The sequence below is a fragment of the Centroberyx gerrardi genome, chromosome 12 (genome assembly GCF_048128805.1).
Source record: "Centroberyx gerrardi isolate f3 chromosome 12, fCenGer3.hap1.cur.20231027, whole genome shotgun sequence".
Lineage (NCBI taxonomy): Eukaryota > Metazoa > Chordata > Actinopteri > Beryciformes > Berycidae > Centroberyx > Centroberyx gerrardi.
In genome coordinates, this window is record NC_136008.1 from 6,660,271 (window position 1) to 6,687,555 (window position 27,285).

Consider the following 27,285-nt stretch of genomic DNA (forward strand, 5'->3'; position numbering starts at 1 on the left):
GCTTCTCCTCCTACAAATGCCGGTGCAACAAGCTAATATAAATGCTGACTTGGGCCTGATAGCAATAGTAGATTACCTTAGCAAGTTTGGAGAGTAGGTTATTGACAGGAGAGGGGAAGTCAAAGAGGCTATCGCTGTCGCCAGCCAGGCTGGTCCGGGAGGTACTCAGACTGTCAACACATGGAGAGGCATAAACACATTCACTTATTATGCTTATCATGGATGTAAACAAGCTATCCTACCAACCAAAATCCTACTTTACATACTGTGTCGCTCCTGTGAAAACCCTGTAACCCATAATTTAGTTGATTTTCATGTTTTCACTTCAACTGAAGGATTACATGTTCCTCTATGAGTTGGGGAAATTCTCCCACCTCTTGAGCTTATGACACCCTTTTAAAATCCACGGGATAAACTCAAAATGCATTGTCATCAAGCTAAAAACAAAACTGTTTTTTTCTTTTCTTTTCTTCGAGGACCACAATAGAAATAGGCTCTTGAGCTTTATTGTGTTATGCTTGATGATTTTTTTTAAACTGTACATGAATTTATTTTCTGGCTGAATCCTATTCTTGTACTTGTTTTTAGGATTGATAGAATAAATTCACTCAATTCAATCAAATTCAATTCTTAGTCCCTGGAAAGTTGACATTTTTGAGATACAAGGTTTTCACCTGATAGCGACGACATTTTGAAATGTAAATGTGTTCTTTTGGTCATTTTCCTGTGCAGTACCTGTGTGTGTGTATGTGTGTGTGTGTGTGTGCATGCATATGTTTGTGGAGCATGACTTACTCTGGGCACTGTGTGATGATCACTGTCGGGGTAAGGCCTCGAGGGCTCGTTTCACAGGGTTCAATTTCATTGGACAGTCTGTAACTGCAACAGACATCCAACAAATTCGTCAGTTGCTCTCATTAAATGACTGAATGCGTTCCAGACATTTATCAGTAAGTGAACCCAACTTTCAGATATCTACCTTTCCTCCTCTGTTAGCGTAGGTACGCTCTGGTACCACTGCACGAAGGCCTCGTCAGCAATGAAAACACAGTTTTTGCAGGAAGACTGCAGGAGCCGGATTTGAGCTAAAACCTCAAATTCCTGTTAACAAAGAGCCATATCACCTCAAGTTTCATAACACCTTCCAGAACACAAAAGACACCCATGTTGGCTGATCAAGTACTACTGCGTTCATTCTTTTTTTTTTTTTTTTTTTATGGAGTCAACCCACTCATCTCTTCAAGAAGCACCTCACGGCACTCTCTCTCTCCCACTTAATCATATCTCCTCTCTCATATTATGCGCCTCTGCTCGCTCTAATACGCTCTTATCTTGAAGTTAAAAAAAAAATCCCTTCTATCTCTCTCCTTGCCTCTTGTTTTCCTCAGTTCTTTTCCTAGCACTTCTGTCTGACAGGATCATTGTAGGGTCACAGGAATATTATCAGGGCAATGTGCTTCTCACTCTTGCACTCCTTACTCTTGGCTGCTTGTTACGTTTCTGCTCTTGAAATGAAGCTTACTCTGCTGCTCGGCTAAATGACTAAAATGTAACCAAATGCAGATGCCTCTTATTTTAGAAGTGTTGCAGTAGATGATAATGCAAATCAACTCTCAACCCTTTAAATAGGGTTAAAATCCATTGCAACACTTACCCGTCTCCTTTTGTCAAAGTTGATGTAGCCGTTCTGCAAAGGGAGTGACAGGATGTGTTATGGCAACTTGATAATCATTTACGTAATGTGCTAAGTAACTGCCAGGGGCTGTGGCTGGGCTTCCCCCCCTGACAGACAGACAGACAGACAGACAGACAGACAGGCAGAAGCATGAGAGGAACTTACATCCAGCCTGTCTTTGACCGCCGTGTCCAGCATGGTGAGGTCTGTGAGGAAGATGCCCAGGTAGGGCACGGTGCCCTGGGCGCTGGACTGTGAAGAGAAAGGCAGTGTTTCATCAGCTAGCGAGCGGGCCCGCAGGGATTCCCGCCGACATCTTAAAGGGCCGCGCACAGCGAGGGATTTCATAACAGCCTGCCTGCCGCTATTTCTCAAATGATGGCTCAGGTTTCAGTCCATCACACAGAAGACAGCCCTCTGTTCCGTTTTGCTGCTGCACGCTGGTCTATCCCCCTTACAACCCTCCATCAAACCAATGAAACGCCACCCGCTTAGCAGAGGTGGCATCAGCATCAATGTCTGAATGTAGCTTTTTGGTAGGAAAACACGATTTTCAAGTACTTTCACAACGAGATCCATTTATTAAGCGCTCAGCAATGTCACAGGCCGTCTATTCATTCGTAATTGAGTGGTTTTGACTCAAGCGGCCCTGTAACTTGGTTATACTGTCAGATGCTTTTTGACAAACGAAACCCATGCCATTTCAACGATGTCACTTATCTATTCAAGAGCACAAACAAGCTCTTGTCTATAACCCCTACAAATAACCCCGAACGCAAATACAAAACAGATGCAATACATCATAATATTTCAAGGCATTACACTGCAGAGATAATTTTTCTGAAGACATCGTGTAATATTTGTGTCCCCTAACTTTTACAATACAAGTGACACGTTTGCATGAGCTTACATCATTCGTAGGTTATCCAAGGTTTCCCTGTAAAGGCCTGCGAGGGCGAACAATCCTCCAGGCTAAAACGATTGGTATTCACACCAGACCTGGGCCGATACGTATGTGCAAATAATTCAGTTTTTTTTACCAGATGGGTGGGGTTTGCCTCACAGCCCAGCACAAAAGTTATTTTAGGTTACTCTTCTGTGACTGACAACTATAACACTATCTGAACCGCCCTGATGAAGTAAACCCAACCAATTTGACACCGATTTGACAATCAGATTTAAACAAATATTGAGAGTCATTTGCAAATACTACACTGTGATTAAGCACGTATGCCCTCTTTCAGCAACACCCTGCTTCACATTCATACAGTTACACCCATTCACACAACAACAATCTTCAGTTGAGCAGTTGCGAAGTGCCTTGCCTCATCGGTACCAGTGGTTGCTGAGGGAGTTGAGAATATTGTTCACTTTTCCCTGCCAGTAGGGGGATTCAACCCAGTGTCCTTCCAGAATCAAGCCTGCTTCCCTGACCTCTAAGCTTTGACAACCCCCTATTTGGTCCAAGTCAGTTTTACACTCCACTTACCCCAGCAAGACGTCTGTTGTTCAGTCTGTTGTCGAGGTTGGCAAACTTCGACGTGCCCTCCTGCAAGACAAAAGCAAGCAAAACACAATTTGGTCAACCAAGAAAGCTTAACATTACATGCTAAAAATGCATAAACTCTTCCTACTAACATTTTGTCTCAGTACAAACAGCTAGTAACCCTGTATGGTAGTCAGAGTCATTTTCAGACAAGCGGAGAGACGAAGGGAAGCAAGTTACTGTGTTGGAAATCAAAGCCCAACAGAAGGCGGGGATGTTTTTCCAACATCAAAGCTCAGAGTGAAGCTTTCAAAATGAAAGCATATGTTTTGATGAATTCCTTTGGGGGTATGATGGGTAAAATCACAGCTAATGCAAAGGTATTGATGCTCGCGCTGCACCATTATATGAAATCAAAACACAGCTAATCCTGCCAATTTCCCCAACTCTCTGTCACACTGCATACTAAATATAATGCAGGTCTGGAGATGGGTGTCATACACTAAAGTGAAAGCGTTGACAGAATAAGGGCAGTTATACACAACCAGATTAGGCCTATTTCTGGTATTCAAAGCATGTTCAGCTCCCATTCTCTAGCACTGAATGCGGTTTTCAGCCAAGGATTAGGCTTGACCTTAGTCCACGCAACGTCCATTAATAGAAAGATTTAAATCTAACAAACGTCATCCAGTAGTGACAATTGACAGACATGTTATTATGTGTCATACTGCTGTTCAAGTTATGGGGTGTCAGTCACTGGGATGTGAGATATCAGTCGTAGAGCAGAAAAGTCACATGGTTTCCCAGGTTGCTGACTGAGCACGCATGTCGTTTTCCAGCAAAGCCCTGATTCACACACAATCACACATATTGGTGGAGGGGAAAGTATTTCTTATTCACTTTCCCCACTTGGATTGTCACAAAAGATTGAGCGGGACTGTAGTCGGGACCACCTTAGTCGAGTCCGAGTCAATTCCAATGCCAGGTCCAGCCAGAGTCAAGACTAGGTCCAAAGGGGGTCGAGATCAAGTCAAACCAGAGCAAATCAAGTCCTATTCAAGACCAGGACCAAAATAGGCAGTAAAGGGTGTTCATTTCTTTCCAAATATAATAATAGTGCTTAAGGAGTTTAAGGATCAACAGAGGATCATTACACAGTATACACAAGTGTAAAGCCTTAAACTGTTTGTAGTGCTGGTGAGAAAATAAAGGTGGACCAGGTGGAGAGAAACATAAATCCAAGACAAGACCAAGAGAAGTCCAAGACATCAGGAAAGAGTTTTTGTGACCCGACCTTCCAATCACAAGCAATTGCTTCTCTAAACTCTAGGCTAACACCTATACTAGTTTCTTGATGGTCAAATGACATGTAATTGCATTTTGAAAGTTTGGGAATTCATTCAATCTCGTGCCTCTGACTTTTAATCTTTTATTAAAATGGTTTACATGTGATTTAACCATTTGTACTGCTTGGTAATTGCTTGGTAATCGCTTGGACTGATTGCAAGTATGGAACCAAGTAGAAACCAGCCTTAGTCTCTGTGCCAGAAGTCAAAATTCTTATAGAAACCAGGGAAACCATGTAATATCTCTGCTCTGTTTGGATGGTATGATGTGAATTATGGTGTCATTTAGTCCCTGAGTTCCTGTCATTTCTATCTTTCTTTTTCTCTCCTTTTTTGACAATGTTCAAAACACGTATGTGCATCTAAGGACAGCACCAGGATCAAAGGACTTGTTTCCACTGCGGTCCTCGTCCAGTGTCTGTAACTCACCTCCTTCAGGAGTTCCCTGCTTTGCGAGTAGTTATCCTTGTCCGAGAATATCTCTGACAGTTCCTCGTATCTCCTCATCGCTTCCCTGTTGGAGTCAAGTGACCGAAACAATCAGTGGGTTTCCATGCACATTTATATTCCAATATTATTTGGGCTAATAAAGGGAAACAAAGATGCATACAAATTTGAATTTGAAAGTCTGAAAAGTCAAAAGCATGTAAACTCATTCAGTGAGTCATGAACACCAGAGGACACTGGGGCTGACTGGGGGAACAAATGGTGAGAAAATGATTCCCATCACATCAACAGGATAATACAGTGATGCTGTGGTCACTGACAATGGAGTGAGCTTGTGTTACAGGACAACACTGAAGTGGCACTTTGTAGTTTTCAGAGGGAAACTTTGAAGTCTGAAAAGTCAAAGGGATTGATGATATTGCCTTGGCACTTCATAAATAAAGTCTCCCAAGAGTAACAGCAGTCCCCTGTAATGCTGTTTGAGGCTATAAAGAAACTATCCTCGCATCACATTTATGATAAATGAAATATATTCTTGACTTGGGTTGGCTCTTTAATTAAAAGGTTATTTTTTTTGAATATGTGATCAACTTTATAATCAGTTCTAAGCATCTGCGAATGATTATTACATCTTGATATTTTTCTTAGCCGGGAAGGACATCGGTCAGCTTTAAGTATTTTCTATTGGTTGCTTGTAATGTTGGAGAATTCTGCAGAATGTTTTGAATCGCTTTCTTTGTTATTAAACCTTTCAGTTTGAACAAGTGCAACACTAACAATCTTCCAACCGGATTTCGGTGTTCCACTTAATAACTTAATAACATAGAAAGTGATTCAGAATGACAATTGGTTTTTATATGTTGTCAGAATCTGCTTTGTTCGCATTTGTTTCTGTGCTTTGAGACCTGTTCCTCCATACAATGGCAGTGAATGGAGAGAGAAAAAAAACACAATTGTCCAATCATCTCTACCGAAGCAAAAGATAACGGAGAATCGCAGATTTTGGGGTTTTATCATGTCCAGGAGTGCTACACAACCAAAGATACTACCAAAGTTCAACATCACTAACCAAGCCTCACTGAGATTAAAAGAGAGACCTGGCCAAGAGGGCAGCATGGAGGACAAAGTGTGCATAAAAGTTGCTTACAAGAACAACATAAAACAACAAAACAAAAATGGAGAGTATTTCCTCCACAGACCTGTCAGTCTCCTGCCAGGTCCTCCTCAGGCGGTGTATGGGGTTACTCTGCAGCGCGGACACAATGGCATACAGAGAGGAGAAGTTCTTCCTGGCTCTGCACTCCTGTTGAAGGCACACACACACACACACACACACACACACACACACACACACACACACTGTAACTGAGAACACCTGTGGGTGTGGGTCTGGATGGCATTAAGTTACGCTGTCTGTCTGATTTGCTGAATAATGTATACTGCTAAAAAGGTTTGTCCCAAAAGAAACCAGGGGTGAGCTTAGGACAGCACTTTGGCAGCAAACTATGATACCGTGCCATGCCAAAGAGGCTGTAAGTGTGTGGGTGTGTGTGTGTATGTGTGTGTGTGTGTGATATAAAATGTGCCTTCCAACGGGAATATTGGAGAGAAGCTGTATTTCGTTGACAGATAAAGAGGTTTGGAAAGGATTCAAGCTGCTCATTTGACCATAATGACCCAGGGCAGGATGTGTGTGTGTGTGTGTGTGTGCGTGTGCGTGCGTGTGTGTGTGTGCACTGGGGGGGGTGGTTAGGGGCATGTCCTGTCCTTGCTGCAAGCTCTCAATGTTCTGCAGCTGACTGTCTCGCACAATAAGCACAATGCTGTTATAAAGTCATGGATGTCACGCAAGTTTACCCACCTTTTTATTTGTGAAATACTCATGTTTTAAGCAGATATAAATCTTTATGATATACATTTTCATTTTTATAATGTAGTTTTTGTTCATTTTTGACTGTTTGTTCATAGATTACCAACTTTCTGATTCACCACATTACTCGTATGTGCTGTGCATGCACACTTTCTGAAGGTGTCCTGTTCACTAATCTTTTATAATATTAAAAATATACTGATTGTGAATAATCTCTCTTCTTGTCTTGCACCTAAATTGGTCGACTGTCAAATGAACACAAAGAGAGAAAGTGCTATTTCAGTATTTGCTGCTCTGCCCAGGGAAGAAGCATCAATCATAGCTCTTAGCTATTGATAAAAGTGAAATACATAGTATAGTCATAGTTTAAGAGATATCTCTGAAACTAAGAAGATAGTGATGTTGTGATAACCCAGTTGATTGTCAGATGATCTGACTGGGCAGTACACTCATCAAGTTTTGTATTTTTTTAAATGGATACAGTGAACGCAAACAGAAATCGAGACAGCGTGCTGTAACTCGAACCAGGATTCAAACCCAAGGTGTGCAGATCAGAAGAATGACCCCCATTAGCCTTGTGGCATAAGGGATATTCATATCAGATCCTACGTATTTGGAATTGTGACCTTTGACCTCTGCATGTGAGCTACTGACCTCCGCCACGCTGATCCATTTCTCCAGCAGTCGGGCTCTCTGCTGGCTGCGCAGCTTCGTGGGCCAGAGGCAGGACGCTAGAACGGCATTGGCGAGCTTGTTGAACTGACGTACGGTGGCCCGGACGGACCAACAGACGCCCTCCCGCCCTTTCTTATCCCTCTGAGACCACAGGGAGCCGAGGCAGTGGTACGGTACGAGACGGACAAACAGCTCCTGAGAGGGGGAGACATAGATAATAGGCATCTTTGTTGCTAAGCGCTCATCGCTGTGGTGTTTCTGCACTGCTCTCCCCAGAGATCAGCTGTCAATCAAACAGTGCGTCCAGTACTGTGACGTCTTTGACTTAGAGAAAAGAACCATGCTTTCTATACTTTAAATCATATATCAGAATATATCAAAAAACAATTCGATTTCATTATGTTATGTACTGTAATTCCAATTTTAATTCATTTTCGATTTCAGTTTCAATGTTCAGTATTTCGCTTCGTGTCATATCATCAGTAGGCATGTTGAAGCTTGAAGGTGAACCTCACCGTCTCGATCTTGGTGAGCTGCTCGGCAATGAGTCCTGCTGGGAATCCCAGGATGCTGGTGGGGTCAAACCTGGAGGCGTCAGGGGGAGAGCTGGTGGAGTTGGTCTGATCTGCAACAGGAGAAGCTGTTCAGTTAAACTCTATGAACATTAAAAAAAAAGGAATATTGCAGGAATATTTGCTTGTAATGTTAGTGATCCAGGATTTAACCTTATCCTACTGTTTCACTCATTCTGGATCAGAAATTTTAAAATGTAAGTGCGATGGAAATGGGGATATGAAGGAGCACTCAGTATCAATACTGGTGAGAGCACAGCAGTTTATCTATTCAGGCGTGTGTGTGTGATGACTCAAGGTAATATTGAATTATGTCCAATCTAATAATGAAGTTGTTGTTGAGTTTTGCTCTGGGGTCTAAAATAGTTCAACGAGGATCCAAGGGAACATGGGGCGCTTCAGGATTTCAAAGAAACACCACCGGTGCTCTTGGGTTCAGAAGAAAAAATCTGAAAACTGATTTATATACTTCTAATGCACTTTGGTTTCATTTCTTATATCAAGGATGAGACAAATAGCCTAGTCTATACCTTTTTCCATTCTATTCTATCATTCTATCCTCTATATCCTATAATTGTATATTGAATCATATCATGAACTGAGCATATTCCCATGTTTGTTACATATTACTACAGAGTCTTACAGAAGAGTCATTGTTCCTGATTGGATATTGCGGCAATGAGTGTGACAGTTTAGAATGACCATCCTGTTACAGAAAGGTCACAGGTCCGATCCCTGCAATAGCCAAGCATACTGCTGAAGAGTCCTTCAGCAAGACACTGAACCTACCAGCTCACTCACTGTCAGTCACTGTGGAAAAGAGCTGCAGTAAAATCTGCACTAGGCAAACTTTTGCACGTTGGAGGCTCCAAATGGCAGCGAGAGGTAACTGTTTGAAAAATCTGAACTTCAATACCCAGAAATCCTGCAACATGACGTCAGTAAACTGCACACAGCTCGCTCATGTGATCACTTTAGACCATAGGGAAGAGAGAGGCAAAAGATCTAACGCTAGTGAGTCCAGCTTTCTCTGGTCTCACTGCTGTTCAGGAGTTTGTATTTTGCTCTGAAGTTTCAACTCATCACTTCTTGTGGGTGGAGTGTCCAAACCTGACACCAGAATTCCATTTGGGGACAACAGGGCAAATCTAAAAGGTCTCAATTAGTGGAGATGGGACGCTCTTCTCTGTGACGGGTGTATTTTTACATAAAATCCTTGCGTACCGCAGCTTTAAATGTGTCAGCTAAATGCCACCCAAAATAATTACCTGAATGGGAGTCGGAGAGCAGGGCCTTCTCGCTCAGCTCCTCGGCTATCCTGAGGATGCGAGCGCGGAGGTCGGCCGCAGAGGAGGTGTCCTGGGGGAGGAGGGGAGCCAGGCGCAGCAGACGGGACGGCTCCCCCAAAGCCTTGAAGTCCTCGGGGTACTCCGAGAGCCACGTGCTGAACACCGTGCACACCGCTCTGCAGGGACAGGCGGGACAGGAATGGGGGAATTTATACCTATTTGTACCTATTTCCAACTCATGTGTGCAGCTTTTTCTTTTTTCCCTTGCGGTTTTCAAAACACTCAGAATGCAATATAAGAAAGTGAACCATTACTTATATTTCACCTACAATACAAAATACACCCATAACATGAGATTAAGAAAAGGCCAGAGAAAATAAATGAGTTTGAAGAAGTTTTTTCAAAGTTCGGACTTATTCTGCCTCCCTATAGCTTTGAGGGAGGCTACTCCAAACTTTATGGGCCACAACAGCGAAGTGTATTTGACATGGGACCTGTTTCGGGACCTGTGTCGGGTTAAAAGCCTGTATTTTCCATTTTCTTTTCTATTTTCCAGCACATCTAAAAGTTGCCTGGAAACCACTTCCTCAAGGATTTTAGACAAGAAAGAGAGCTTGGTGATGGCTCTATGCCTTTGTGGAAACAAAGGATCAAAATTGGGTTTTGTTAAACAGAGGCTGAATGATAGCCTGCTTGAAATAACCAGGGACACAGCCAGCGATAAGAGAGCTATTCAATAGTGAGTAAGCTTGGGCCAACAGCACCAAAGAACTGTTTAAGGAAAGATGGGGGTGCAGCGTCTAAAGGACTAGATGATATCTACATATGAGAAATGGTATCAAAGAAATTGTATCTTGTAATGAAATGGGGTTAAACTGGCACAACAGGACCAGACTTTCAGGATTCCAAACCCAATGACAAGTTGAAGACACAATCTTTGATCTGATAAAAATAATCAAAAATGTTCACGGTCATGGTTAGAAAAGATAGGAACAGGAGATGGAGCGGGGTTTACAAGCCGATCAATAGTTTGGAAAAGAAAATCTGGTTTATGAGGTGGACTTCAAGTTTAGTGTTTTTCCATCTACTGTATGCCGTGTCCTTCTACATTCACGTTCCAGACTGCAGATGTTTTCAGTCATCCAAGGGGATGAACTGACAACAGCAACAGAACTGGTTTTTAAGAAAGCAACGGTATTCAGGGCTGATAAGCAGAGACTGTTAAAGCAGTTAACGAGGTTGTTAGTAGAAGTCAAAGGTTACTCAGTTCAGCAACAGCTGATGAAAATTCACTCAGCAGAATGACTGTGGAGGAAGCAAGAGCGGATGGACTGTCTTCGAAAATAGACTGAAAATAGGCTTTATTTGCAATTTTGTGCAAGGCATTGATCTCGCATTGGCACCTGCACAAAGATTAGAATAGGAGTGCAAAGGACTTTTCTCACCCCAAACTCACTTGGCCAACAAATCTAATACTGACCCTGATTCTACAGTCCGAGTGTCAGCTAAATGCTTAAAATGTAAATGTAAAGATAACTGGAGATGCTATCACAGCAAACCTACAGACATAAGTATATCCCATAATGTGAACAGCTAACAATGCACATTTGCACTTATGGACACATTTCTATGCAAATGTTATTTGTAAATATGATGATGTGAATATCTAACCATGCATACAGATGTGCATCTACCATGCACATCTGCTCATGAAATCTGGTTTGGTGCATAAAAGTGCAAACATGCTCTTGCTGTATCTCTAATCTCCAATATGTCTTATTCATTGTATTTTATATCATCCTAGTCTTTGCTGCTGCAATGACCCAATTTCCCCTCAAGAATCAAAAAGGTTCATTTTATTGTTAAAACACACACATGCACACAAGATAGCGCTGTTGCAGACAAACACAGTAGATGCACATACAGCCTGGAAATAATAATATTCCCCAAAATAGCAGCAAGAAGGGGTACTGGATGAGTAATGATACACTGTTTTTTGTGTGCAAATATGTACACACACACACAGAGCACACAGTATTCAAGCATGCACACACACACACACACACACACCACATGACACATTAAAAGTTCCCCAAAGAGGTTGGGTGACATTTTCAAAGCCTCACTTGTTGAAAGATTGTCTCGTCTGGCTCCTCACGCTATCCCCAGGTGGGTGCTCCAATCTGCGAAGAAGAAAGAAAAAGTGCGAAAAGAACTTTAGTGGAGCAGAAAATAGGGAAGCACTGGCTTGAAAGTGTCATTCAGCTTCAAATATGCGCATTTGCTGTGTCATAAATACTATTTATGCTTTGTGATGAATTTATTTATGGCTTGTTTTTGCTAAGCAGCTTTTCAGCAAAGGTGTTGTCCTAATATTTACAGGTACGTTGTGCGTGTTGCCAGGACTACAGAAGACATGCAAAATAGTTCACCCAACTGACTGTAGTTTCTTTTGCTGCCTTGGAAAACTTTCCAAACAGGTGTTTCCAAACAGGTGTAATGCCATCATTCCTTAACAAAGACTTTTAACAGAAGTAAGTTAGAACTTTGAAGAATTATGTTGCTAAGAAAAACACCAGGTTGCAGTCATAATACACACAGGTGCTTCCTACAGTATGAAGTGTCACCAAATAAAGTAAAGCAATTTATCTGGGAGCTGTTGCTTAAATTAGACTCAGCTTTGAGACAAATTACAAAGCTACAGCAACACCTGTTTATCCTATGAAAAGGGATTCATTTGAGGTGTGTAGTAAAATGATGACCCTGTTTTATCCAATCTGTTTTAACGCTTTATAGGGATAGTTTGGTTTTCGGGGAATTTGGCAGTTTTTCCTACTTAACCTGAGTCAGACAAACTCGTGGAAGCCTTTTTCATGTCTGCATGCAGTTTGAAGGAATGGGAACCGTCAGCTTAACTGGAAGTCTACAGGATCAAGCAGCAGCTCCTCTCAAAAGTAGGGAGGTAGGCACAGACCACTAAAGTCTTTGAAAGGCACGAGGTCAGAAAGGCCCACGGCGTCTTTGACTGTCCTTGTCACCCCCTCACAGACTACTAGACCGTTCAACTGTTGCCCGTTCAGACTCGTCTGCCGGCCGTCCCGCTGAGAAGCTTTTCACACCAGGCAACGGTGCAAAGACGCGCATCACACACACACACGAAGACGAGGGATCACACAGTATCCAACTCTGTCATTCAGAAACATTTTCCCATTCGGCCAGAACAGGACAGTTCACTGTAAATACTAAACAGGTGTTCTGTTGTTTCTTGCTTCACGGTCGAGAAGCTACAGTTTACATTTACATTACAGATGTATTTTGAAGTGACACTGTGAGGATAACATTGCTGAAGAGTTTTGTATGACATTTCTTTCACTTGTAATTGCATACTTTCCTGCAAATAAAATTGTATATCAAGTTATCAAGAGTGTGGCAAGTGGAGCTGGGAATCTCTATTGATGTGAACTATCTGTTGTTAACAGCAACTTCTCTTGCGGTTCATTTGCTTTGTCTTCCAGCTTGAGCTTAACTCCTATTGGCTGTTGCCAAGGTCACTGTCAGATTTCAGTCTTCAGTCGCTTCACACTACATAAACCCAGACAGTATGGATACTGACAGCTTCTGAGGGTTTGGATTTGGATGACTTCTCTACTGGTCTTATCAACCAACAACTTTTCTTGTAATTTACTGTGTTAATTAATTTCTTGTATCTTAAACTAAACTTCTGGTGCAGGACAAAAAAAAAATATGAATAGACAATAGAGGGGAGACTCTTTCCTACCTGTCGATGAGGATGTCCAGCACTCTCTTGGTGGAGGTGAAGGATCGATACGTGGAGAGGAAGATGGTGATGAAGGAGGAGTCTCCCATGGAAAAGGAGTGGAGGAGGTGGAGCACCAGCTTCTCCTCCGTCCCTGCTTTCACACCCTGGGAACGAGAAGCCACCGACTGGAGGGAGGGAGGGAGGGAGGGAGGGAGGGAGGAGGAATGACAGAGAGAGAAAAATAATGAAAGTTAATGTTTTGGTGAATAAAAGGCCTTTTAATATCACACGTCTCAAGCAGTCGTGAGAGAATGCAATGAGTCGCACAAGAGGAGGCATTCCTACCATCGGACTGGTGGGGGCGCCATGCTGTTGTTTGACCACCACTGTGTAGATCACTCCATCCTCCTCTTCCTCCACCACAGTGGACTGGAGAGGAGAGAGAAAGCAGGTTAAATTAGCACAAACTGCCTCAACAAACCAAAGCAGTTCAGTTTTATCATACCTTTAAGGCCAAAGTCAAGGAGTGGATGATGAGCATCTCTTCCAATTAAAAGCTTTGGCTGCACATTAGAACAGCTAGTCAGGGAAGAGCAAACTATTTTTGTTTTTTTGTTCGCCTGTTCTGCATCTAATTCCTTCTAATTTCTTGTGTGTTTTTTCATGTGCTGTATGGAAAGAAGTAATTAGAAATAAGTGTTTTGTATAACACTTTCATGTGCCATCCTCTGGGTTCAATGCAACATGCAAAGTCCTTTAACATGTTTGATTATTTTATTTTTTTTACCCATAATAAGGATTGCTTGAAATCAGAATGAACTTTTTTGAAGAACTGGAGGAGTGAAGAATCTGTTTGGCTCTATGTAGCCAGAAGATTTGGCAGGAAATTGTTTCTGAGTGAAGCACACAGTTTGTATCACATGACAGTTAGGATTGTTTCAATTAGAGATGTATCAATACCATTTTTCACTGCTGGTACTCATTCAAAGTTATAAACTTTGAGTACAGGCCGGCACTGAGTACCAATCCAATGCCTTATCTTTTTACCGAACAATATAGACTTAGGCCATTAGTTTGGGCTCATTAGACAATAGTGAATGAGATATGATCCATTTTATGAGTGATCTAATATCCCTGCATGTGTGAAAAAGGCAGAAAATCAAGCTGCTTTGAACTGATTTCCCACATGCTACACGCAGCCCTCTGTATCCAATTTTAGCCTGGGGGAAAGTCCCTGACACAGTAACCCTATTTTAGACGGGTATTGGCTGGGTATCCGATGCCAGTATCTGTATTGATGCGTCCCTATACAGCCGCGGTGCATGGTGCAGAGTGCAGCTGAGTCGGCCTCACCAGGTCCAGAGGACAGTACCACGTAGTCTTCATCGGCGAGGGCTCTACCTGAGGAGGAAAAAACACAGCGGATGGCACCGTAAATACAAAAGTACATATCTGTAGAAATGTGTAAGCGTTAGTCTGGCATTAAGTCCAGGAAAAAAGGAATTCCACTATATTAGTGCAGTGGATCAGGAGTAAAGCAACACATCACATGATGTGGTCGGGGCAAAACAGCCTCATCAGGTCACACTGGTGATGTTTTTGCACTTTAGCACATTTTTTTGCACCGATTTATAAAAACAATTTTAGCATTAATCTCAGCAAATGAAATGACTTATTGACACTATTTTGCCCCGACTTCATGGTGTGTGAGGTTGCTTCACCCCTGATTCAATCGTTTTTCATCAGTTTTTCAATCGATGCACCCAAGGTAAACTTCAATTTTTACTACTAGGCACAGACGCTTTGCTGTGATGTACAAAATGAGTGCACAACACAACAACATTTGCACACACACACACACACACACACACACAAACACACACACGTAAAATAGTTGATACTGTGTTATATAATCCCTTGGTGTGACTTCAGTCCTGAGTTTAAATAACTCCAGTTCTCCATATGAATTATATTGAGATGTATCAGTGCATATTCAACTTTCATGGTTACATAGTGTTGGTGAATGGAGGATTCACAGTCAAGCCAACGCTGAACACAAAACTCAAGCCAATGGCCACCGATCATCAGTTACAGTGATGCCTGTTGATTCAGACTGAACTCAGATCTCTGAACAGGGTTGATGTGATGCGTGGAGCGAGTGAACTGTAGTAGAAAACGAGTGATACAGCTGCTTGGTGTGAATGCGCTTCTGCAAACTGCAATATCCCTGCTTTGCCGCTGGAATGAGATCCTCTTTAAGTACCAGATGTTATAAGACACAAGTGCACATTCAACTCTGCGGTCATGTGGCGCTGGTGAGCGGAGCGTTTGCGGTTCAAGCCAGGCCGAAGGCAGGCACTGAACTTTAAGTGTCTGTCAGTGGCTTGTGACCATCAGATACACACACATATGAACCCCCCACCTCCAAATCACACACACACACACACTCCAGAAAATAGAAGACTCCAGAAACAAGCAAAAAAAAAAATACACATCATAATTAGAGTATATTCACTCATGTACTCTACAGTATTTTGAAAGCTGCTGAATATTTTTGCTTTGTTGCACCAGGATCACTTTATTTGCCAAGTACAATGTACAAGAGTTTGTCTTGGCAGCATTGGTGCTTAGACTTATCAACAACTTCCAGTACATATTGACACACACGGTCCTGGGACAACAGGATCCCACAATGAAAGCCGTATAATAGACAGTGAACGACTCATATCACTTTAATCGAGAGGAGAACTGGACTGTTGCTGTAGTTAAGTGTGAGTCTTAGCACTCCAGAGACATTTGAATATTGCCAAAGCAGCTGCAGTGATAAGAGCCAGATGACTTCTCTCGGGCCACAATAGCACTTTTGCTAACACATCCTCGAAGCGGGGTGTGTCAACAGCGAGGCTAACAGCCCGGCATTGTAATGCGCCTTTAATTAATACACATGATCAATATCACTTTACACTTCTCCTGACACCGAACCCCGTCGCAAACTGTGACTTTCCATGATGAAAAATGCATGCGCAAAAACACAGTGATGTCATCGTGAGTGTCTGATGACATCACCGGCCCGTTTCAGACGGACTTACGCTCAGGTAAGCCTCGTGAGTGAACAGTTTCCCTCTCCAAAACACGCAAGAAACTCTTTGGAAATCTTCTCAAAATAAAACACAACATGTTTTAAACTCTTTTGACTTTATCAAAAAAAAGATAGTGAATTACTTTGCTTCTACTCTCCGGTTTCATTCATTGTCCCCTGACCTCTTAGCTGATCTTTTCTCATATTCAGCTCAACATGCAAGTTCAAAACTTAAAAGCAAAGAAGCAGGTCATATTTACTACAGCCAGTAGAGCTGTATTGTGCAACAGCCATTGTTGCTTACGGTCTGCTGTTTTCCCAGTGCAACCTATGGCGTAATTAGCTGTAATAAGCATCTGTTAGCCTCTATTAACCTGATTCAAATTACCTTGACTTGCCTTGATCAAAGGTCAGCACTCACAGCAGGCACCCCTTGCATTCAAAAAGGATCCTATTGCACTGAATCTCTCTCTTTCTCTGTAATGGTCCTGTGTATCAAACCAGTTCTTCTACCCACTGTCTCTGCTTGCTGCTGCACTCAATGCAAATCTGCCTGTGACTCCTAATCTATCCCACGAAATCAACCCCTACACACACACACACACACACACACACTCAAAATTTCACATGAGTTACCTTTCACTCTGCAAGTCCAGACTGGTAGCAATCCCTAAGCTTCCTGGAAATCTTCACAAGAAAGGTGCAAACCCCATTTTCTCCTCTTTCTCTCATCTGTCTTTGCTTCTTTCTCTTTCTCTTTCTCTCTCCTTGACCGCTGTCTGCGTCTTGGCTGTCTCTTGACCTACTTCTATATGTTTATGCCTTTGCCTTTTGCTTCTCTTGTGGCTCTATGTCACACAAACACACCTGAAGCGGGAGCTAAGTCCGGCCCCTCTGAGCCTGCATCACCTGGGCACACCCATTATACACACACACACACACACACACACACACACACACTGCAAACACAAACACAGACAGAGGGATAGGTAGACATTGATAGGCAGACACTCATTTTCAGTGACTAACTTTTACACAGCCACACATAGGCATACACACACACACACACACACACACACACACAAATACACACACAGACCCACTGTTCACACATATAAAGACCTTCCACACACGCGCATGCACATGCACACACACGCACGCACACATACAAATAGGCAATGTACACACATGTTAAGACCCCCCAGCGTGCACACATACACACACACAAACACACACACACACATTCACTCACACACTGACAGAGAGACAAAGCCCTGCAGCTATTTCCAGAACAATACCCCCTCTCTTTCAATCTCTCCTCTCCTCTCTCCCGCTCTCTTTCCCTTTGTAGATGACCTTCCCATGCAGATAAACCAGTTTGACTGAGTATCCTGTTTTATTCTACGCTAAAAACACAGCAAGGCAAAGCAACAATTAACTGAGTAAGCTTCCATCTGACAGTAGCTAGCTTGGTCAGCCTTCCTGTGCTTCAACACAAATGTGCTAGTGACCTATAGCCTTGTAATGAGAGGTAATAAATGTTGAGTCAACTAATAAACCAGGAAGCAAGCTCTGTTTGTTTAAGGGGCTAACGACACTGCAGAGTGAAGTCTGGTTTACTAGCAGGTGGAGACTTTCACAGCTCTGTGTGTGTAGGGCGGTTAGCTTATTAGCATGTTAGCTAACACATAGCCCAGCCTATAAGGCCATGGTGTGAGAAAGCCTTCACCCTGTGTTTAAGGAAGATGTCACCCAACGTCAGGTGCCGGCAGAGGTGGGAAGAGAGCTGAAATATTTTACACAAGTAGAGCTACTACTTACTTTAAATTTTGGTCAAGTTAGAGTACTTGTCTAGAAAATTACTCAAGTAAAAGTCAAGAAAGTAGCTAAAAATATTCAAGCACTTGGATACATTCAAGTGAAAAATGTTGTGTATTTTCCTGAGATTTCTCCCCAAAAAATTAACTAGTGGGTCACTGTCAGGGAATGGTTCCTTTTTTTTAACCTAAAAACCAGTAAATAAGTAAATAAAAGTAGGAGTTAAAGCAGAAGTAAAAGTAAAAATGCTCAGCAGGCTACTGTTCCTCTGAAAGTCCAGTAAGTAGAGTAATAATAACAACTTTACACCTCTGCTAATTAGTGTTCCCCATCCTAGGAAGCCAAACTATACATACAGTAAGCTTTATTTACTCTGACTTAGGATATTTGCAAGTCTGACATCACCTAAATTAGGCCCTGCTCGACTAGATACTGTTAGCATGTTAATGTAGCTTTGTTTACCTGCACTGCTAACGGCTAACCTCACACAATCCTCAAACTAGGGATAAAAAATGAAATTCATAGACACAGTCGAGACATTCATTTGACAATTAAAATTTTGGGTATCTTTACACAGCCTAGGCCTGTGACTTTTAGATAGATAAGAAAAAACCTTTGTTTAGGTCGGTTATACTCCAATATTTAGAAAGAACTCCTGTCACAGACTCAAAATACATGTAAAACTCACACTTACTTGTCTAAAACTGTCTTTCCTTGTATCAAAATCTCAGACAATAAATGTCAGAGAGATTTAAAAAAAGATCTCGTAACCAATAAATCACTATGTTATCCAACAGTTGTGGCAGGACGGGGTTTCAACGAGGCCACACTGCAATTATAGACTGGACCTTTAGAAACAGATTAAGAACCTTTTGCTCAACTCACTCGCTGAAAACACACAGCGAACACGGAGAACATGTGAAGGGAATTATTTGTATGTTATGTCATCCGTGCTGCAGACAGAGCCGCTATTGTGTAGCTTGTGCTGTGCGTTCAGGCAGTTAGCAGTATGATTAACCAACAGCGGTGAGGAGCGAGCGGGTCTCAAAGAGATAAACAGGAATTGAAAATGTGGGTCTAAGTATAACTTGTTTATATCTTAGACACTGTTATTTCCCCCCCCAGCCACAGTCATAGCGCTTACTTCAGGTGAGGTAAAGCTCTCACTGACTAGTTGCATGGCCTTCAACACTTTTATTTGTTGATCCTTGAGTCTATTTTCTTATTCCAGTCATAGCCTGATATATTGAGATACTCGATGATAAAAGTATATTCAGTGGAGCATCTATTGAAGTTGTTTTTCCGAAACCGGGCTGAATCTGGGTCAGAGAAACCAGCCGTTCTATGGAGGAAACTTTTCAAAATGATCCGTAATTTGCAGTTCAGCTGCCTCAAAGGCTAGAGGATAAGGATCATGATTATAGGCCAGGGTTTCTTCTTTTTTAGGTTTCCTCCATGAGAAAACTGAGATAAAAATACAAAAGACTCCACAGCTATAATTCAAGATTCTCCCATGATTCTCCCATGATTTTGTCAAAACCCGTATGTTTTTTTCCCCCACATATGATCCATTGTTGCCAGATTTAACACTGTGTTTATATACTTTGCGAGAGGGGACCTTCTCTCACGGCTCGCCGCTCTCCTTTTCTTCAAGTCCCCTCCTCCTCCTCCCCCGATGCATACAGGAAGCGCATAATGAGTGGGGACAAACACAGGAAGCAGGACGTGCTCTCGTGTTGCGATGCTATTTTTCTTCCCCTTCTCCTTCCATCACAAAGTCGAGGCTGTGTCAACCTCTCCCGACCGACTACGTCAACTGCCGGGCAGCACCGGGCAGGAAGCCATCTCTCCATCTTCACCCCCTGTCTTTACACACTTTTACATTCCACTTCCGTCACTTGTCTGCGGCAAACAACGACCATTTCTCAGCCTTTTTTCCTTAAATAAGCCCATGCACTTGTGCTTCCACTGTTTAGCTAAAGCTCTGAGCAAACAGATGCCCTTATTTACAACCTTACACAAGTCTTCCTTCCAAACGGGGGACATAAATATATCTTCTGAAGCTTTATTTAAAGATAACCATTGTTTTTTTGGAGTGGTGCGCAAACCCCGACCCCTTCCTTCCTATCTTTCTCTGTGCTCTTCTTCTCACGCTTTCATCTGTGTATCCCCTGGTGCCCGTTATCTGCTCTCTTTCAAGTAAGACCCCGGGGCATTCAGGTCAGAGCTGTTCTGTTCCCCTTTAAGGAAAAATCCACCCGCAGATAATCTTACAGTTAGATATCATCAATCTGTGAGGTTCAGTGCATTCCAGAAATTATTTTGTGATAAAACTGTTGTAATTTACTTTTATGGTGTGCCCACTTTCCCTCGACCTGCCTCATCTACTTCTACTTCAGTTAGTGATTTCCTACATTTCCCAGAATGCCTTTTGACAGCCCCAGAAGACAGGCATTAACTTGTTGCTTTCAATCAGAGGTGGGAGTATGGACATATAAATACAGCTAGCAAGTCAGTTTGTGAACATTGCAGTGTGTCTATGATTACAGCTGTGCCCTACTCAAAACACAACATGTCTTGTGGCTGCATTGCATTCTGGTCTATTGAGGCTACTATCGGTGGAGAAATTGGTCTCTCTCCTCTTCTACGATGGATTTCTCCCTGTATGATTGTTGAACATTGGTGCAAAATGGCGGCTCTAGAAAGAAGCCATTCTGCAGGACTGACACCAAAACCTGATGTTTACCATTGTTTTAGATAGCTGAACATTTTTCTGCTATCAAACTTCGTTGTAGCTGTGCTGGAAATATCTTGATGACATGTCATGTCGTCTACGGCCAATTATCCAGAGGAAATAAGGAAATTACACCACCAAACAACAAAATGGGCTCAGAAATGCAAGGTGCATCACCAATTGCTGTTTATTAACAGTGTTAAAGTGTTTCAGGGTGGATTTTTCCTTTAAGAGGCACAGTCTACCTCTCAGTTTAAGTATTCACATTAAAACCAGCTAACACTGATACACACTGCACATGTTGCTGCTGCTCCCAGCTCATCTGCATCAGTGCAACCGAAGCCGAGAACACACTGTGTTGCTTTGAGCTAAAAAGCTGGATTGTGCACCGGAGGATGTCTGCTTCGCTTTGCAGACCCTGACACGTACTCCCGCATCCAAGTTTCCCTCATTAAAGAATGAGCAAGTGGCCGTATTGGATTCCACTTGACAGTCTGTCCTTGGGGACGGCCTATGATACTGTATACTGTTTGTGCAGCGGCGGGGAGAGCAGGTGTACGACGCATCGACCGGCCGACCGCCACATACATTATTTACGGTGAGGTCCGGCAGCCGCCATGTGACCTGAGAGGAGGAAGTGGGCTCTGCTGGAGAGTGAGTCAGTGCCACTTCTGTTTATAGCCCCGGGGAGTTTCTCGAGGCTGTGTGCGAAGTAACACCAAAGACCCGTGAGCGGGTCATGTGTGGCTGCGTCAAGCGAGAGCAAGGGCCAAGGGAGTTGGTCAGTGGATGATCTGCAGCTGTCTGGCTCAGTGAAAATGTTTTGTGGCCAGTGTGGTTATCATGGAGTTCGGAAAAAAATTGTAGAAATTGCAAAAACATTTACCCCACACTGTGTAGGAAACCAGAAATTATGAGTCCTGAGCTGTACTTATTAAAAAGTAAAGCTGATTAAGACTTTACAGAAGTAAAATAATTATCAAACTGTGTGTGAAATTCACACAATTACCATCTGAAAACAGTCTGATAAGGCTCGTCCCACCTCTCTATCAACCCATTGAACATTAACAGAGGTGAAAGATCGTGGGAAAATCACTCGTGCCTTGAGCCGGTCCACTTACTCCCTTTTAGCTAAAGTGGAGTCCATAATACAGGCTTTATCTGCATTTAACTGCATACAAGTCAAAAACTGAATTCAGGTATAGCAACATGCTTTAATGCAGAGGAATTTCCTTAACATAAGTGGCATCATTGCAAACATTACCGCATTGAAACAAGTGAAATGATCTCACACCATGCAAGTGTAAAAGACTTAACGAGATGAACGTTTTTGCAGTGTAACTACAATGTTATTACGCTGTTCTGTGTCTGTGTATACCAACATGTGAGGTTATTTTTCATTCATGAATTTGTTCAGTTTGTGGAATAACATTTGGGTCGCTGACGTGTTTCAGTGGAAAGCCCCCCCCCCCCCCCCCCCCCTCTCCTCCTTGTACGCCATCTCTCTCTCTCTCTCTCTCTCTCTCTCTCTCTCTCTCTCTGAATCACACCGACTTCATTCCCTCAGGCTTTTCTGAAAACCAGCCGACCGCATCTGCTGTTTACTCAACGAACTGGTAGTTGGACGCTGCTTGTATGGTTTCACGGAGGACCGCTCTAAATACTGTTAGCTGTGTTAGCCAGAGGAACCGTGACAAATGAAGGGTTCTCCTGCTGGCCTCCCAGGTCTGTCAAATTACTTCTACTGCTCGGACTGTGTGAACCCAAGAAAAAGGTAATAAAATGGGTGGTAGGAGTCCGGCTATGGCACGAAATATGTGCTGCCTTAGAAGTTTGCAAAATGAAACTGTGACAAATGCAGTGTACCTGCACCTCGCTCTCTACCACGCACAGGTTGAAGCTGAAGATGATGGATGTGTTTCATTGAGGCGAGGGGAAGAAACACTCTCACCTGCAAACTGTCCGGTTCGTTGCTGCTGCTCCCTCTCCTTGATTGGCTGCTCGGGGTTCCGTTGTCAGGCGGTAAGGGCCGGTAGCCAATGAGAGGCACGTCGCTCGACTCCACCCCCGGCAGGTCGAAACCACCTGTTCGCATACTACGGGGGAGCATGGTGCCGGCTGCTGTGTGGAGAGAAAAGATCAGGCACGCAAACGGTTAAAAGGAAGAGAGAGAGTAATGTTGTTGTACGCTAAACCACATGCAATCATTCAGTCAAACATCTTGACAGTTTGTTGGGTGTGAATGAGAGCTAACATGCTCAGTGGTACTCAAGGAAAGAAGAGGTAGCAATTGAAGCTTTTTCTACCGTTGCACTTCTTCTTCTAAGTCACTCTGGAGAAGAGCATCAGGCCAAATTCCTACAGTGTTAAATGCAAATGTAGGTAAATAAAAAACATAGGACAACCTGTACTGCAATTAGAGACCCGACAGCAGTTTTTATAGGTAGGTTAGGCTGTGTAGAATAGGTAGGCTGTTATGTCTCGCTAAAATCTGCTTTTGTGTGTCTTGAGCTTTTCCTGATGTTTGTCCTACATCATGCTGTTCTCTGGTTGATTGTTGATCAGTTAGATCTAGTTAGGCTCAATCTCTGTGAAGTCCTTTGAGACATGCATGTGATAAGGGGCTATATAAATAAACAAACTTGAAACTTTATGACAACATTATGGACTGACTAATGGAATAATACAGAAGATTTCAAGTCTCGACCTGTATATTTATACCTTTAATTTCAATATTTGAGTCACTCTTTTTTTACTACCTGTGAATACTTTGGACCTGCCAAAGATTATTTTTGGACAGTTTGATTTCCAATATATAGTTACTAGTGAAAATGGTAATCAGGTATTCACTGTCAAACCATTTCAGCAGCCTTTGCGTACAAATTCAATAGTATATTGTGCTAATGGTAGCATAGAGGCCATTTGTTAGTTAATTTGTTAAACACATTTCATGGTGCCCTGCAGCAGGTCAAGATTTGAATACCAACCCCTCCTTCCATTTCCCCTTTCCCTCTTTGGTATCTGGATTGCCATGAAGATAGACATCTAGTAAACACTGTTTCAGGAAGAGAGGTGTAGGAGGGAGAGAGATAGAGAGGAGGATGTTGGCACATAACCACTATGCTTATTTGGAGTATAAAGAATCACATATGATGATGCAAGGCTGAATCATAACAGTGAAACTGCTGTTTCAGCACTGCGCTTCTGCAGGTTGTGCATAACATACTACACAAATAAATGCTGTGTGCACTGAAAAGACCTCTGATTTTACTATAACAGTGGATGTAGAGCAGAATGTGCAGCACGGCTGACAGGTGGGCTAGTGGCTCCTGTAACAGAAAGTCCACAGGTTCAATTCCCCTTAACAGCCAATGTGTCCATCCATGTTTAAATGTCCCTGAGCAAGGTGCTGAACTCCTGCCTGCTCACTCACTGTAAGTTGCTCTGGATGGGAGCAGCAGCTAAAAAGACTCAAGTGAGATGTAAAAAATGTGCTGGCACTAACAACTTTCCATTGTGCTTTTGTCTGAGACTCCTGTGCAGCTCCCCGACTCTACAGCATTTCTGTCTTGTACAACACTTATTTACTGATCCCCCTCTCTTACACAAGCATTTAGCTTGCCCACACTTAATGACAGCATTGTAATTGTGTTAACTATATTCTGGATGATTAGCTGGCATGCTCACCATTTCTATGCATGAGAAAAAAAAGGTACAGGCCTATAGGGGGGGGGGGGGGGGGGGGGGAGAATGTGAGTCATGGACTATTGGGAATTGCAGTTTGTGTCTTGACCAACGGTTTTCTTAGAGGTCTGAATACCTGCTATTCACTTATTCACTGGCTCTGACCAAAGCAAACATCCTCCATATGACTGAGGTGTGTACACACATAAAACTGTAACTAGGTTACAGTTAAGTCACACCCCATAATGCTCCTTTTCTATTCAACAAATCCAGCCATAGGGTGGTGCTATGTTGACTTGCAGATTCTGTCACAATGTAGGCTACATGATGAGAATAAACCGTGAATGTCTGCAGGCTATAAAAGTTTGCGCCTAATGACACTGATTCGTTTAAAAACACATGGAAGAGAGAGAGAGAGATTATGATTGGCGGCTCCTACTGTAAGAGACCCGGTGTTATGAGGGCCCTGGAAATTAAGAAAAAGGACGAGTAAATGAACAAATAGCCTGATATGACAGGAACAGAGATGAAGGAAGCTCTAATTCAGCGCAACTTACTGATAGCCAAGTCTCATTCGCCGGGATGTTGGGTATCCAACTGCGGTCAGCTGGATTCACACAGCATTGGATGGCTGCTGGATCGGTAACCGGTTCAGCTGAGGAGAGTCGCACCCATCTGTACCGTCGCCGACGACGAGGGAGTCTCTGTCCTCCTCCCTCCTCCCCACCTCCCCCCGCTATCTGTCCCCACACTGCCCGTCTGTCCAGCCTTTAGCAGCTGATAGCGCACTTTGGTGAGGCTGCAAACTCCCTCTCTTCCTACCTCTCTCCCTCTCTCTCTCTCTCTCTCTCCCGCAGCCCCTCTCTCTCTCTCTCTCTCTCTCTCTCTCTCTCTCTCTCTCTCTCTCTCTCTCTCTCTCTCTCTCTCTCTCTCTCTCTCTCTCTCTCTCTCTCTCTCCTCTGACGACGCAGTTCCTGTATGTTTTGCACACACGCAGCGCTTTGGCAACAGCCTCGTCTCTCTGGGCGGTGAACCTAACTGAACAGGCCGGCCTGAATGCAGCGCTCGCCCGGGGAATGTGACTTCTGGGACCGCCGAGACTATGGAGAGAGTCTGATCGGCTTCAAATGCCGTACAACGCGCAGCTAAACGCACGTACAACCCGCCATGCGCGCGCACGCTCGCTCGCACGCATACACACACACACATCCTCGCGCCTTGCCTGTTCCTTCCAGTGACTTCATTCAGTCCCTAACCATTAACCTCTAGCCTCACCACTATCTGCCTAACCCTAGCTGTTACCTAAACCTAATCTTAATTCTAATCTTAACCCTGAACCCAAATCCTAATCTTAAATTTAACCTTAACCCTTACCTGCCCTAATCCTAATTCTATTCTTAATCCTAAACCCAAATCCTAATCCTGAATTAACCTTAATTTAACCTTTACCCGAACCTAAACATAAATCCTACTCCTAAATTAACATTATCCCTTACCAAACCTAAACCTAATCCTAATTCCAGTTTTAACAACCCAAGTCCTAACCCTAAACTAGCCTGTTGAAGAAGTGAGGATGGGCCAAAATGACCTCACTTGGTAAAAATGTCTTCACTCTGTAAGTCTAAAACTCAGACTGATCCTCTGTCCACTCATTTCCACATAGCCTGGGTGAGTTATCACAGGCTCCTATATATCCATACTGCTGGTTAATAAAGGCCGATCCCTGACTTGCTCAAATGATCTAAGGCTGAGGTTCTCAACCTTTTTGGCTCAGGACCCCTTAAAGCAAAGTGATGTCTACTTGTGACCCCCGTCAAAGGCTGCATTCAGACTGGTGAACAACCAGTCTGAATACAGCCCATGAGTTCAACCAAAGAATGATTTTCCCTTTTCAGGTTTTTTCATCTGATTAATAACCAGAGGATGCCTAGAGGCTGAAAACTATTCAATACTTCATGAGAAAATTAGGGAAAAATCAGAAAAAAATTGACACAATAATTAATTTGTATAGTACAAATGTTTTTTTTCCTACCTCATAAATTATCTCGCGACCCCCTGGGGGGTCCTGAGAACCACAGATCTAAGGAACATGTTTAAAGAACCACATACAGTATACATATGTTTATATATGTTTATGCAACTGATTTTCTTTCAGCTTGTCTCCAACACAGGTTCGTTTGAGAGGCAGCAGCTCACAGAGAGTTCATGTCTGTTTGTCTCAACCCTTCAGTCTCATGACTCTGATGCTCCCTGGAGGGACAGGACGACTCCTGATGGACACACACTGCTTCAACCAACCTGAACAGTGTCACGCCTCACTCCCATCTTTGAGTCATTAGCCGAGGCTCTTATCCAGAATGACTCTCATTGAGGGAGCTCCTGCTGCCTTGCTCAAGGACTGTTTGACTCACATGTCTGTTGTTGTTGTTGTTGTTGTTGTTGTTGTTGTTGTACATCGGCTGTTGTATTGATGGATGGGACGGTTTGTCTAACCACTAGGCCTCCCTGCCACTCTGATTACAGCAGCTGTCATATCACTTTGATGGCCAAGTGCTTTAAATGCACAGGAATTTACAGTGGTGACATTGATACAGAGACATATTGACAACTTGAAGAATCTCACAGTACTGAAACACATGGCAGACCTGCAAGATGACAGAAGACAGCACAAAGAGACAGTGCATGAGATATAATGTACAGGCAGAAGATTTTACATATCATAATCTAATCTAATTTTATCGAATCTAATCATATCATATCATATCATATCATATCCTATCCTATCCTATCCTATCATATCATATCATATCATATCATATCATATCATATCATATCATATCATATCGCCTG

General features: G+C 42.9%; 1 protein-coding gene across 2 annotated transcripts in view; it reads right to left on the reverse strand.

Annotated features, from left to right (window-relative positions):
* Positions 1 to 25,251, reverse strand: part of rgl2 (ral guanine nucleotide dissociation stimulator-like 2) — a 28,864-nt gene extending 3,613 nt beyond the window's left edge. Inside the window, exons 1-17 of one of the 2 annotated variants that reach the window (XM_071900975.2) lie at positions 24,993 to 25,251; positions 22,703 to 22,872; positions 14,474 to 14,521; positions 13,466 to 13,549; positions 13,139 to 13,305; positions 11,487 to 11,543; positions 9,340 to 9,536; positions 8,015 to 8,124; positions 7,479 to 7,694; positions 6,154 to 6,257; positions 4,937 to 5,021; positions 3,165 to 3,224; positions 1,841 to 1,927; positions 1,655 to 1,687; positions 980 to 1,101; positions 796 to 879; positions 77 to 170 (exon numbers count right to left, since the gene is read on the reverse strand). In XM_071900975.2, the coding sequence (XP_071757076.2) occupies positions 77 to 170; positions 796 to 879; positions 980 to 1,101; positions 1,655 to 1,687; positions 1,841 to 1,927; positions 3,165 to 3,224; positions 4,937 to 5,021; positions 6,154 to 6,257; positions 7,479 to 7,694; positions 8,015 to 8,124; positions 9,340 to 9,536; positions 11,487 to 11,543; positions 13,139 to 13,305; positions 13,466 to 13,549; positions 14,474 to 14,521; positions 22,703 to 22,861 (1,707 nt within the window). In that variant the 5' untranslated portion in view covers positions 22,862 to 22,872; positions 24,993 to 25,251. Of the gene's footprint in view, positions 1 to 76; positions 171 to 795; positions 880 to 979; positions 1,102 to 1,654; positions 1,688 to 1,840; positions 1,928 to 3,164; positions 3,225 to 4,936; positions 5,022 to 6,153; positions 6,258 to 7,478; positions 7,695 to 8,014; positions 8,125 to 9,339; positions 9,537 to 11,486; positions 11,544 to 13,138; positions 13,306 to 13,465; positions 13,550 to 14,473; positions 14,522 to 16,835; positions 17,055 to 22,702; positions 22,873 to 24,992 lie in introns of those variants that run through there. The other variant, XM_078286988.1, reaches the window with a different exon arrangement.
* Between the last annotated feature and the right edge of the window lie 2,034 nt (positions 25,252 to 27,285).